The sequence below is a fragment of the Salvelinus namaycush genome, chromosome 1, assembly GCF_016432855.1.
Source record: "Salvelinus namaycush isolate Seneca chromosome 1, SaNama_1.0, whole genome shotgun sequence".
In the NCBI taxonomy this organism is placed as follows: domain Eukaryota; kingdom Metazoa; phylum Chordata; class Actinopteri; order Salmoniformes; family Salmonidae; genus Salvelinus; species Salvelinus namaycush.
Genome location: NC_052307.1, coordinates 43216499 through 43228277, shown reverse-complemented (window position 1 = coordinate 43228277; position 11779 = coordinate 43216499). Strand labels below are relative to the sequence as shown.

At 43.5% G+C, this 11779-nt stretch overlaps 1 protein-coding gene across 1 annotated transcript; it reads right to left on the bottom strand.

Moving 5' to 3' along the window:
• Positions 1-1221: 1221 nt before the first annotated feature.
• LOC120055418 (fatty acid-binding protein, liver-type-like) lies at positions 1222-3853 on the bottom strand. Its single transcript, XM_039003284.1, has 4 exons — positions 3787-3853; positions 2417-2589; positions 1956-2048; positions 1222-1272 (listed from the first exon to the last, which is right to left on the bottom strand). Exons 1-4 carry the CDS (start codon positions 3851-3853, stop codon positions 1222-1224), a joined length of 384 nt encoding a protein of 127 aa, XP_038859212.1.
• Between the last annotated feature and the right edge of the window lie 7926 nt (positions 3854-11779).

The window sequence follows — 11779 nt, the reverse complement described above, 5'->3', positions numbered from 1 at the left end:
AAGGATGTTTAAGTAGAATGAGTATCATTTTCTACACACACACGGGGCCCTGAAGGACTAGCCAATACGCATGAATGAACCTATGGCGGCAGGTGTCAAGAAACCAACAGCAGTAGTGACCTCAAAGTATTATACAAATATGTCAGACAAATCAACCCTTCAATTCCTACGTCCATGACACGTCAAATCAAACTGTCACAAGCACCAAATACAACAAGTGTAGACCTTACTGTGAAATGCTTACTTACAAGCCCTTAACCAAAAGTGCAGTTCAAGAAGATAAATATATTTACCAAGTAAATAAAAAAAGCAATGACAAGGCTGTCGGTACCGAGTCAATGTGCGGGGGTACAGGTTAGTTGAGGTAATTTGTACATATGTGAAGTGACTATGCATAGATAAGCAGCGAATAGCAGCAGTGTACAACAGAGAGGGTGGGGGAAAAGACGTTGTGCCCTCTTCAAAACTGTCTTGGTTTGTTTGGACCATGATAGTTCGTTGGTAATGTGGACACATGTGGACACCAAGAAACTTGAAACTCGCGATCTGCTCTGTCGATGTTAATGGGGACTTGTTTAGCTCGCCTTTTCCTGTAGTCCATGATCAGCTCCTTTGTCTTGCTCACATTGAGGTTGTCCTTGCACCACACTGCCAGGTCTGACCTCTTTATAGACGGTCTCATCATTGTCGGTGATCAGGCCTACCGCTGGTGTTGTGGTGTACCTCAAACTTGGTGTTGGAGTTGTGTTTTACCACGCAGTTGTGGCCACGCCATCGTGGGTGAACAGGGAGTACAGGAGGGGCCCCAGTGTTGAGGATCAGTGTGGCAGATGTGTTGTTGCCTAACCTTACCACCTGTGGGCAGCCAGTCAGGAAGTGCAGGATCCAGTTGCAGAGGGATGTGTTTAGTCCCCGGGTCCTTAGCTTTTCCAACCACACTGTAGCTGGGAAACCAGTCACCCTCAAATGGTGCACCTTTAGCCCTTTGTCAGCTACACTGGGGTGGAACTAGTGAAAGCAATGTCCAAAAGCACAGCCACTAGAATGCCTGAAACTTGATTTTCAAAAGTAACTGGAAATTGAGGAATCTGCTTTTAAAACTGACGCACCCAATGGTGGTAGGATTCTGACCCATATTGCAACACACTAGATGGAACAACCAAAGCCTTCATTTCTACAATGCTGGGTTCACATTTTATTAATCCAGAGTGCAGTAGATCTTCATATTCGTTTGCTGGTCCTCTTGTATGAGATGCCAGCCAGAGTCATGGTCTGAAAAGAGAAAGCATCATTAATCATTACACTCAATAAATCCATGCCAGTACACTATGCTGACCAAACACGCTCATTCGCACATTGATTTTGTTCACCCACACAAGTGGTCAGGACATGCAGGTTGAAATATAAAAACAGTTATTCATTTGGGGGCAAAAAGCATTTAGCTAGCTAATTTGTCCTGGTATACAAACATTGGGTTGTTATTTTACCTGAAATGCACAAGGTCTACTCTGACAATTAATCCACAGAAAACAGTGAACCCAATTTGTTTATCGTCCTCGCCTCCTTTATATGGCGGTTGACAACCAACTTTACCACAACTGACCAGTGTGGACCCCAAAGTCAATCTTTCAATCACACACATGGGTATATGCTCCTAGAAACCAATGAGGAGATGGGAGAGGCCAGACTTGCAGCACGTTGAGCATCACAAATAAAACCAATTTCTATTTTAGCACCTGGCCACGCAGACGCTTGCTGAGGTGCGCGAGCAGTGTGGGTGTACATTTATTTTGCGACGCGAGCGGTGGGGTCAGCATGTAATTAGAACATTGGTGGCAGCAAACTGTTGAATTGCATTCACGACACTGTTAAAGACTACCCATTTTGTTAATGGTATAAATTAACCCTGAAATAGTGTCGCTTCGTGAACCCCCAGCCATATTCCCCAGACTCACGTTGACGAGGATGTTTGTGTCTATAAGTTCTGTGACGTATTCTATCCCATTAATTAAGGACGTCAGCTTGTTACCTTCCCTCATCACCACAGACTGAAACACAGGAGAGGTCAATGGTTAGATCTGAAAGCAGTGGTCACCAACTAGGGTCAACTAGCACCAATTTAACAGGCCCAAGTTGGATGGCCATATATGGAGAAAAAAAAAGGGTGACAGTTGGTTATGAGATGTAAACTGCTATAATTTTGCAACTGTGAGCCCAGTCCCTGGAGAGCAGAGGAGATTCTCTGCCAAAGAAAGTCAGTCCTCCCACAACATCACTGGGACCTGAACTAACCATAGTGACCCCACATCAGCTCAACTTATAGTTTAGTTAGATACTGGCTGTATATGTAGGGAGATGGATATATCCAGGCTACATGTATGAAACTCATGGTTGGGTTGTGACATGCGCCACCCACAGTGACTTTCTCCCCGGTCGGCGACTCGAGCTCCGTCTCCTGGCCAATGGTGAAGGAGTTGGTGAGGATCCTTGTCCCCGTGGTGACAGTCATCTTGAAGTGGTCTCCAGTCTGCTCAATCTCAGAGATGCTCTTGATGTCTTTGCCCTCCTGGATAAGCTCATCAGGGAGACCTACATGTTTGCGGCAGCGAGAGAGTCATATACACTGCGCTTTTTAGCATTACAAAAACTTAATGAAGTGGGACATGAACACTGAATTATTACAGCTGAAGTAAAGCTCTGATGCACTATAATATGGCAACAATGAACTGAATGCAAACATTGAATGCATTCCCAGCTAGCACATAACGTTCTGAGGACCATACGTTTTAGGGCTTGGTTATTTTGCATACCACATTCTGGCAATGGTGCAGGACAGTTGCTTGGCTTTGGAACATTCTCATTAAGGAATTCAACAAAATGTTATTTTCTTGGCATTTCATTATTTGATCAGAATATTTCCTGAAAGTTCAAACATTTAATTGAAGGTAAAGTTCTAGGAACATTAGGAATTTTACATTGGGAATGTTCTCAAGTTGTTCAGCTGACTAAATGTTCTCCTGTGGGAATTTCAGTACTTCAGCATAATGTTCTTTAGGTTCTCAGTTCCAGTTAAAGTCAAGTCCTCAGAACACTAAAAACTTGCCATATGAAAACAAAAAATGAATTACTGAAACACGCATTCGGTTTTCAGCTTCAACAATCACCATCATCTGTTAAGTGTGTTGACCACAGTAGTTGGCCACACCTGATCTTAATGAGTGCTCGTTCCTGTTGAAATAGTGTTTGAATAGACTACTTTTATCCACTTTCAATGAGTTACAAAACTAATGCATGACAACTCCATCCTGGAAGCACAGTGGATTAATTCAATGGATAGAGGACAGAAGAGCATAGGTTTAATCTCACTGATACAATAAATAATTAAAGCCTAAACAAATCATTTAACAAACCCATGTGTGCTGGAAGCTCAAAATAGTTAGCCCAAACAAAGTGTTTCTTAGTCTTAAATTAAACATTCAGTGAAAGTTAAAAACACAGAAAATAACCTATAATTTGTTGTTAAAAGAACTAACACCTCCCAGGAGAACATAGTAAGATGTTCTCAGAACCTCCCTGGAACCTATAAAAAATCAAATTAAAAAACATTCCTACATCTCACTTCCATTCTTAGAACATCCAAGGAAACTAGTGTGCTACCTGGGTTTGCGCCTCAGAAGTAACCATTGCATTCGCAATCACCATTGAACATCATTACTGAAAGGACTACGACTTCTGAAATTAACACCCAAAGTCTAATCAAACGTACAACCCAACAGCAAAACTTACCAATAGCCTCCATGAAAGACTCAAAGTTCTCATGTGTCTCCATCTGGTATATCCCTGAGAAAGACATGGTGACTATAAGGCAGTGACGGTAGAGACAGCCACAGCTCCCTGCTTGTCTTTATACCCTCATCTATCCAGCCCTGCACTCATTAACTAACTAAAGGTGTCTACAATTGAGAACCCCTCCCCCTCATATCTTCCCTGCTACTTGCCTGTAGGCACAGATCTAGGATCAGCTTCCCAGCCAAGGGCAACTAATCTACATAGCAATGGTCAACTTTATTGTGCTCCCCTTCTCATCCTCTCTTCTTCTACTTTGGCGGTGTGAGTGATCATTGATCTGTTTTGATAAGCAAGGCCTCCTCGACTCCTTAGAAAAATGATAAGCAGTCTCGTCATTGTAATACAAGTGTATGGATCAATCAACACATTTCAAATTCAACTTGACTTTATCTCGCTATACACCTGTATTGAAATTAAACTAGGCTACATTGCACTTTGAGGTGATTGAGTTGAGAGGTGTATTTTGTCTACCTGCACTATAAAAAAGTTGAATCAATGTACAATTGTAAGGCAGCAGACTGCAATATGATTGTGAGTTTTCAAAAATGTTTGGCATATAGCTGAACCAACATAATGTTCACTCAACTTTTCATTTTACATAGAGTGAACATACAATTCAACTTGAAAATTTGGAATCCAGCCAGAGAACGTTAATCACCCCCAACCTGCACTGACAACCTGCACTGACAATGACTGCCAGGAAATACTTCTATTTGATTTAGGTAGTCTCAATAATAACTGGAACAGCCATCTCAGTAACAGATGCAAAAAGTCCAACTAGCACAGGTCTTAAAAAAAAACAATTCAATGTACAATTTATAAGGCAACCAGCTGCAATAGGGTTGTATAGAGTTTGCTCCACATCTGGGAATATAACTGAACCAACATACAGTGTTGACTTCCAAAAACAAACATGAAATTGTAATTAGACTCAACAAGTTTTTATACATTCAGCTCACTGTGAGCAAAGTTTGTTGAGTGAACAAACGTTCACCCATTAGCTACATTTATTTTCCTTCTGAAGTCCAACAAACTCAGAGAATAACACTGATTATTAATCAATTGGTTAAGTGAACACACTTGCCAGTTGTTGTGCGCATGCTCGGAGTACACGTCCTGGTAATCCTTCTCGTCCTGCGGCCTTGTGAATGTTGACCTGTTTAAAGGTCTTACGCACATCGGCTACGGAGAGCGTGATCACACACTCGTCCGGAACAGCTGATTCTCTCATGCATGTTTCAGTGTTACTTGCCTCGAAGCGAGCATAGAAGTAATTTAGCTCGTCTGGTAGGCTCTGGTAGGTGGTGTACTCCTCAATGCCATCGGAAGAATCCCAGAATATACTCCAGTATGTGTTAGCAAAACAGTCCTGTAGCATCTGCTTCATCTGACCACTTTTTTATTGACCGAGTCACTGGTGCTTTCTGCTTTAGTTTTCACTTGTAAGCAGGAATCAGGAGGATATAATTATGGTCAGATTTGCCAAATGGAGGGCGAGGAAGAGCTTTGTACTTGTCTCTGTGTGTGAAGTAAAGGTGGTATAGAGTTTTTTCCCCCTCTGGTTGCACATTTAACATGTTTGTGGGAATGACGTAAAACGGACTTAAGTTTCCCTGCATTAAAGTCCCCGGCCACTAGGAGTGCCGCCTCTGGATGAGCGTTTTCCTATTTGCTTATGGCCGTACACAGCTCATTGAGTGCGATCTTACTGCCAGCATTGGTTTGTGGTGGTAAATAGACAGTTACGAAGAATATAGACGAAAACTCTCTTGGTAAATAGTGTGGTCTACAGCTTATCATGAGTAACTCAACCTCAGGCGAGCAAAAACTTGAGACTTCCTTAGATTTCGTGCACCAGCTTTTGTTTACAAATATACATAGACCGCCACCCCTTGTCTTACCAGAGGTGCCTGTTCTATCCTGCCGAAAAGCGTAAAACCTGCCAGCTGTATGTTATTCATGTCGTTGTTCAGCCACGACTCAGTGAAACATAAGATATTACTGTTTTTAAAGTCCCGTTGGTAGGATATACTATACGGGCTCGTTGCTCGTCTATTTTATTATCCAATGATTGTACTTTGGCTAATAGGACCGATGGTAAAGGCAGATTACCCACATTACCCACCTTACAAGGCAGCCAGACCTACGTCCTCGATATCTCCATCTCTTTCTCCTGTGAATGACTGGGGTGAGGGCCTTGTCGGGTGCCTTTGCGTCCGACTCGTTAAAGAAAAAAATATCTTCTTCCAGTACGGGCTGAGTAATCGCTGTCCTGATATCTAGAAGCTCTTTGTGGTCATAAGAGAGGATGGCAGAAACATAATGTACAATATGAGTTACAAATAAAGCGGGAAAAACACACAATTGGTTAGGGGATCGTAAAACGGCAGCCGTTCTCTCATCTAATCTATCAACATAGACAGGGCTCTAACTCCTCCAGCTAAACAATGAGATAGAGGGCAGGCCAGGCAGCAGGCTGTTAGCAAGCCTGCCAGCTTAGTGGAGTCTGCCACTAGCACTGTCAGTGTCGCTCAGCTATCCCCATTGACATCGTGTCTGTGCCTCAATCTAGGCTGGGCAAAACTAAACATGGCGGTGTTTGCCTTAGCAATCTCACTGGAGTAAAGACTTCCTCCATTGTTGTCATTATTGAAAGAGATTGTGATATCTCACATCGCAAAATAGGGCTACTTAATGTTAGGTCCCTCACTTGCAAGGCAGTCATAGTCAATGAACTAAACACTGATCATAATGTTGATGTGATTGGCCTGACTGGGTCCACCTACTAAAAATAGGGAAGCTCATTAAACCAAACAACAGAAACACAGGTGAAACTATTAAGACAAAACAAACAGACAAACGAAAAAGGGATCGGTGGCGGCTAGTAGGACGGTGACGACGACCGCCGAGCACCGCCCGAACAGGCAGGGGAGCCAACTTCGGCGGAAGTCGTGACACTGACTGAAACATGGTTCAAGCCTGATGGATTTACTGTGTTAAATGAGGCCTCTCCTCCAGGTTACACTAGTGACCATATCCCCCGTGTATCCCACATAGGCGGAGGTATTTCTAATATTTACGACAGCACATTTTTATTGTCAACAAAAAAAGACTTATTACATTTGCAATTGCAAAAAATAATCTGCTCAGACCCCAACCAGGAATCATCAAAAGCCATGCTATAAATTCTCGGACAACCCAACAATTCCTAGATGTCCTTCCAGACTCTCTCCACCTACCCAAGGATGTCGGAGTACAAAAATCGGTTAACCACCTAATTGAGGATCTAAATTTAACCTAGCATAATACCCTAGATGCAGTCGCACCCCAAAAAACAAAAGACATTTGTCACAAGAAATTAGCTCCCTTGTATACAGAAAATATCAGAGCCCTGAAGCAAGCTTCCAGAAAATTTTTACGGAAATGGCGCTCCACCGAACTGGAAGTCTTGGAAAAGACAGTACTGTGCAATATCGACGAGCCCTCACTGCTGCGCGATCATCCTATTTTTCCAACCTAATTGAGGAGAATAAGATCAATCCTAAATGTATTTTTGATACTGTCGCAAAGCTAACTAAAAAGCAGCATTCCCCAAGAGAGGATGTATTTCACATCAGCAGTGATGAATTCCTGAACTTCTACGACGAAAATATCATGATCATTAGAAAGCAAATTACGGACTCCTCTTTGAATCTGCGTATTTCTCCAAAGCTCAGTTGTCCTGAGTCTGCACAGAACTGCCAGGACTTAGGATCAATGGAGACACTCACGTTTTTTAATCCTGTATCTCTTGACACATGCAAATAGTCATGGCCTCTAAACCGTCAAGGTGCATACTGGCCCCTATTCCAACTCAGTGGTTTAAAGAACTACTTCCTGTGCTTGGCCCTCAAATGTTGAACATAATGGATGGCTCCCTATCCTCCGTATATGTACCAAACTCTCTAAAAGTGGCAGTAATAAAGCATCTCTTGAAAAAACAAAACATTGACCCGGCCGATTTTGAATATCCTATTCCTCGAACAGCAACAAAAAATAATACTATTGCCCAGCATCTCTCTGCCTTCCTGAAGACAAATAATGTATATGAAATGCTTCAGTCTGGTTTAAGACCCCATCATAACACTGAGACTGCACTCCTGAAGGTGGTAAATGACCTTTTAATGGCGTCAGACCAAGGCTCTGCATCTGTCCTTGTGCTCCCAGACCGGATTTTGACACCACCGATCACCACAATTTTGGGGAGAAATAGGAATCCCTAATTGGTCTACACGGACAAGTTCTTGCCTGGTTTAGATCTTATCTGTCGGAAAGATATCAGTTCATCTCTGTGGAAGGTTTGTCCTCTGACAAATCAATTGTAAGTTTTGGTGTGCCTCAAGGTTCCATTTTAGGACCACTATTGTTTTCACTATATATTCTACCTCTTTCACTGCTATGCGCACGACACACAGCTGTACATTTCGATGAAACATGGTGAAGCCCCAAAATGTCCTACCCTGGAAGCCTGTGTTTCAGACATAAGGAAGTGGATGGCGGCAAATGTTTTACTTTTGAACTCGGACAAAACAGAGATGCTAGTTCTAGGTCCCAAGAAACAAAGAGATCTTCTGTTGGATCTGACAATTCATCTTGATGGTTGTACAGTCGTCTCAAATAAAACTGTGAAGGACCTCGGCATTACTCTGGACCCTGATCTCTCTTTTGACAAACATATCAATAATATTTCAAGGACAACTTTTTTCCATCTTTGTAACATTGCAAAAATCAGTAATCTTTTGTCCAAAAATGATGTAGAAAAGCTAATCCGAGTTTTTGTTACTTCTAGATTAGACTACTGAAATGCTTGACTCTCCAGCTACCTGGATAAAGCACTAAATAAACTTCAGTTAGTGCTAAACACGGCTGCTAGAATCTTGACTAGAACCCCAAAATTGTATCAAATTACTCCAGTGCTAGCCTCTCTATACTGGCTTCCTGTTAAGGCTAGGGCTGATATCAAGGTTTTACTGCTAACCTACAAAGCAATACATAGGCTTGCTCCTACCTATCTCTCCAATTTGGTCCTGCCGTACCTACACGTACGCTATGATCGCAAGACGCAGGTCTCCTTATTGTCCCTAGAATTTCTAAGCAAACAGCTGGAGGCAGGGCGTTCTCCAATAGACCTCCATTGTTATGGAATGGTCTGCCTATCCATGTGAGAGACGCAGACTCTGCCTCGACCTTTAAGTCTTTACTTTAGACTCATCTCTTCAGTAGGTCCTATGATTGAGTGTAGTCTGGCCCAGGGGTGCGAAGTTGAACGGCAAGACACTGGAGCGTCAAACCGCCTTTGCTCTCTCTGCCTGGCCGGCTCCCCTCTCTCCACAGGGATTCTCTGCCTCTGACCCTATTACGGGGGTTGAGTCACTGGCTTACTAGTCCTCTTCATGCCTTCCCTAGGAGTGGTGCGTCACTTGAGTGGGTTGAGTCACTAACATGATCTTCCTGTCCGGTTTTGCGCCCCTTCTGGCTCGTGCAGTGGAGGAGATCTTTGTGAGCTATACTCAGCCTCCCCCCCCCCCCCCCCCCCCACCACTCTAGTCAGTTTGTTATATCTGGTGTAATTCTCCTGTCTTATCTGGTGTCCTGTGTGGATTTAAGTATGCTCCCTCTAATACTCTCTCCCTCCCCTCCCGGAGGACCTGAGCCCTAGGACCATGTCTCAGGACTACCTCGCCTGATGACTCCTGACTGTCCCCAGTCCACCTGGCCGTACTGCTGCTCCAGTTTAAACTGTTCTGCCTGCGGCTATGGAACCCTGACCTGTTCACCGGACATGCTACCTTGTAGCTACAAATAGGATTTGTAGTTCCTAAAAGTTACCTATCAACCAATTTCTCAAGTGACCCCCATGGAACCCTAGCATCACTTGCAGCTCATTGGTGGACTCGATAAGGAAGGCTGTGGTCAGCTAAGTCCAGGAGCCTGAGGATGATTTCACCAGAGTTGCTGCACTCTGATTGGCTGATTTGATTGTCATCTTCCACCTCGGCCTTCCAAGATTGGTCCACACTGCAGCCCTCTGAGATACAAAATAACCTACCTATTTGTAGTTCCATGTACAGCCCACCTATTTCACCCACCCATTTACTGACCTCCTTCTTCAGTATATAGGCAACATCACTGGAAGGGAACTAGCTCAGAATTTCACTCTTTGACATTTCATGTACGTCAAATATTGGAGTTAAATTCTTAGCTAGATGGGACCCAGAGCACTCAAATCAATCAAATGAGAGAGTCGAAAACAGCAGGTGCGGAACAAGGTGCTTTTCGGCAGGATAGAACAGGCGCCTCTGGTAAGACAAGGGGTGGCGGTCTATGTATATTTGTAAACAACAGCTGGTGCACGAAATCTAAGGAAGTCTCAAGTTTTTGCTCGCCTGAGGTTGAGTTTCTCATGATAAGCTGTAGACCACACTATTTACCAAGAGAGATTTCGTCTATTTTCTTGGCAGCTGTCTATTTACCACCACAAACCAATGCTGGCACTAAGATCGCACTCAATAAGCTGAATACGGCCATAAGCAAACAGGAAAACGCTCATCCAGAGGCGGCACTCCTAGTGGCCGGGGACTTTAATGCAGGGAAACTTAAGTCCGTTTTACATCATTCCCACAAACATGTTAAATGTGCAACCAGAGGGGAAAAAAACTCTATACCACCTTTACTTCACACACAGAGACAAGTACAAAGCTCTCCCTCGCCCTCCATTTGGCAAATCTGACCATAATTCTATCCTCCTGATTCCTGCTTACAAGTGAAAACTAAAGCAGAAAGCACCAGTGACTCGGTCAATAAAAAAGTGGTCAGATGAAGCAGATGCTAAGCTACAGGACTGTTTTGCTAACACAGACTGGAGTATATTCTGGGATTCTTCCGATGGCATTGGGGAATACACCACATCAGTCACTGGCTTCATCAATAAGTGCATCGACAACGTCGTTCCCACAGTGACTGTACGTACATACCCCAACCAGAAGCCATGGATTACAGGCAACATCCGCACTGAGCTAAAGGGTAGAGCTGCCGCTTTCAAGGAACGAGACTCTAAGCTCGTTCCTTGAAATCTCGCTATGCCCTCTGACGAACCATCAAACAGGCAAAATGTCAATACAGGACTAAGATCGAATCGTACTACACCGGCTCTGACGCTCGTCAGATGTGGCAGGGCTTGCAAACTATTACAGACAACAAAGGGAAGCACAGCCAAGAGCTGCCCAGTGACACGAGCCTATCAGACGAGCTAAATTACTTCTATGCTCGCTTCGAGGCGAGTAACACTGAAACATGCATGAGTACATCAGCTGTTCCGGACGAGTGTGTGATCACGCTCTCCGTAGCCGATGTGCATAAGACCAATCATATTGCAGTCTGCTGCCTTACAATTGTACATTGATTCAACTTTTTTTATAGTGCAGGGAGACAAAATACACCTCTCAACTCAATCAACTCAAAGTGCAATGTAGCCTAGTTTAATTTCAATACAGTTGTATAGCGAGATAAAGTCAAGTTGAATTTGAAATGTGTTGATTGATCCATACACTTGTATTACAATGACGAGACTGCTTATCATTTTTCTAAGGAGTCGAGGAGGCCTTGCTTATCAAAACAGATCAATGATCACTCACACCGCCAAAGTAGAAGAAGAGAGGATGAGAAGGGGAGCACAATAAAGTTGACCATTGCTATGTAGATTAGTTGCCCTTGGCTGGGAAGCTGATCCTAGATCTGTGCCTACAGGCAAGTAGCAGGGAAGATATGAGGGGGAGGGGTTCTCAATTGTAGACACCTTTAGTTAGTTAATGAGTGCAGGGCTGGATAGATGAGGGTATAAAGACAAGCAGGGAGCTGTGGTTGTCTCTACTGTCACTGCCTTATAGTCACC

Bases quoted from the DNA above. Each gene is read 5' to 3' on its own strand.
- LOC120055418 (XM_039003284.1), bottom strand. From the start codon at position 3,853: ATGTCTTTCTCAGGGATATACCAGATGGAGACACATGAGAACTTTGAG. The intron at 2,590-3,786 runs GTAAGTTTTGCT...GCAAACATGTAG, and splicing joins GTCTTTCATGGAGGCTATTG to GTCTCCCTGATGAGCTTATC. The intron at 1,273-1,955 runs GTGAGTCTGGGG...TTCTCTTTTCAG, and splicing joins ACACAAACATCCTCGTCAAC to ACCATGACTCTGGCTGGCAT.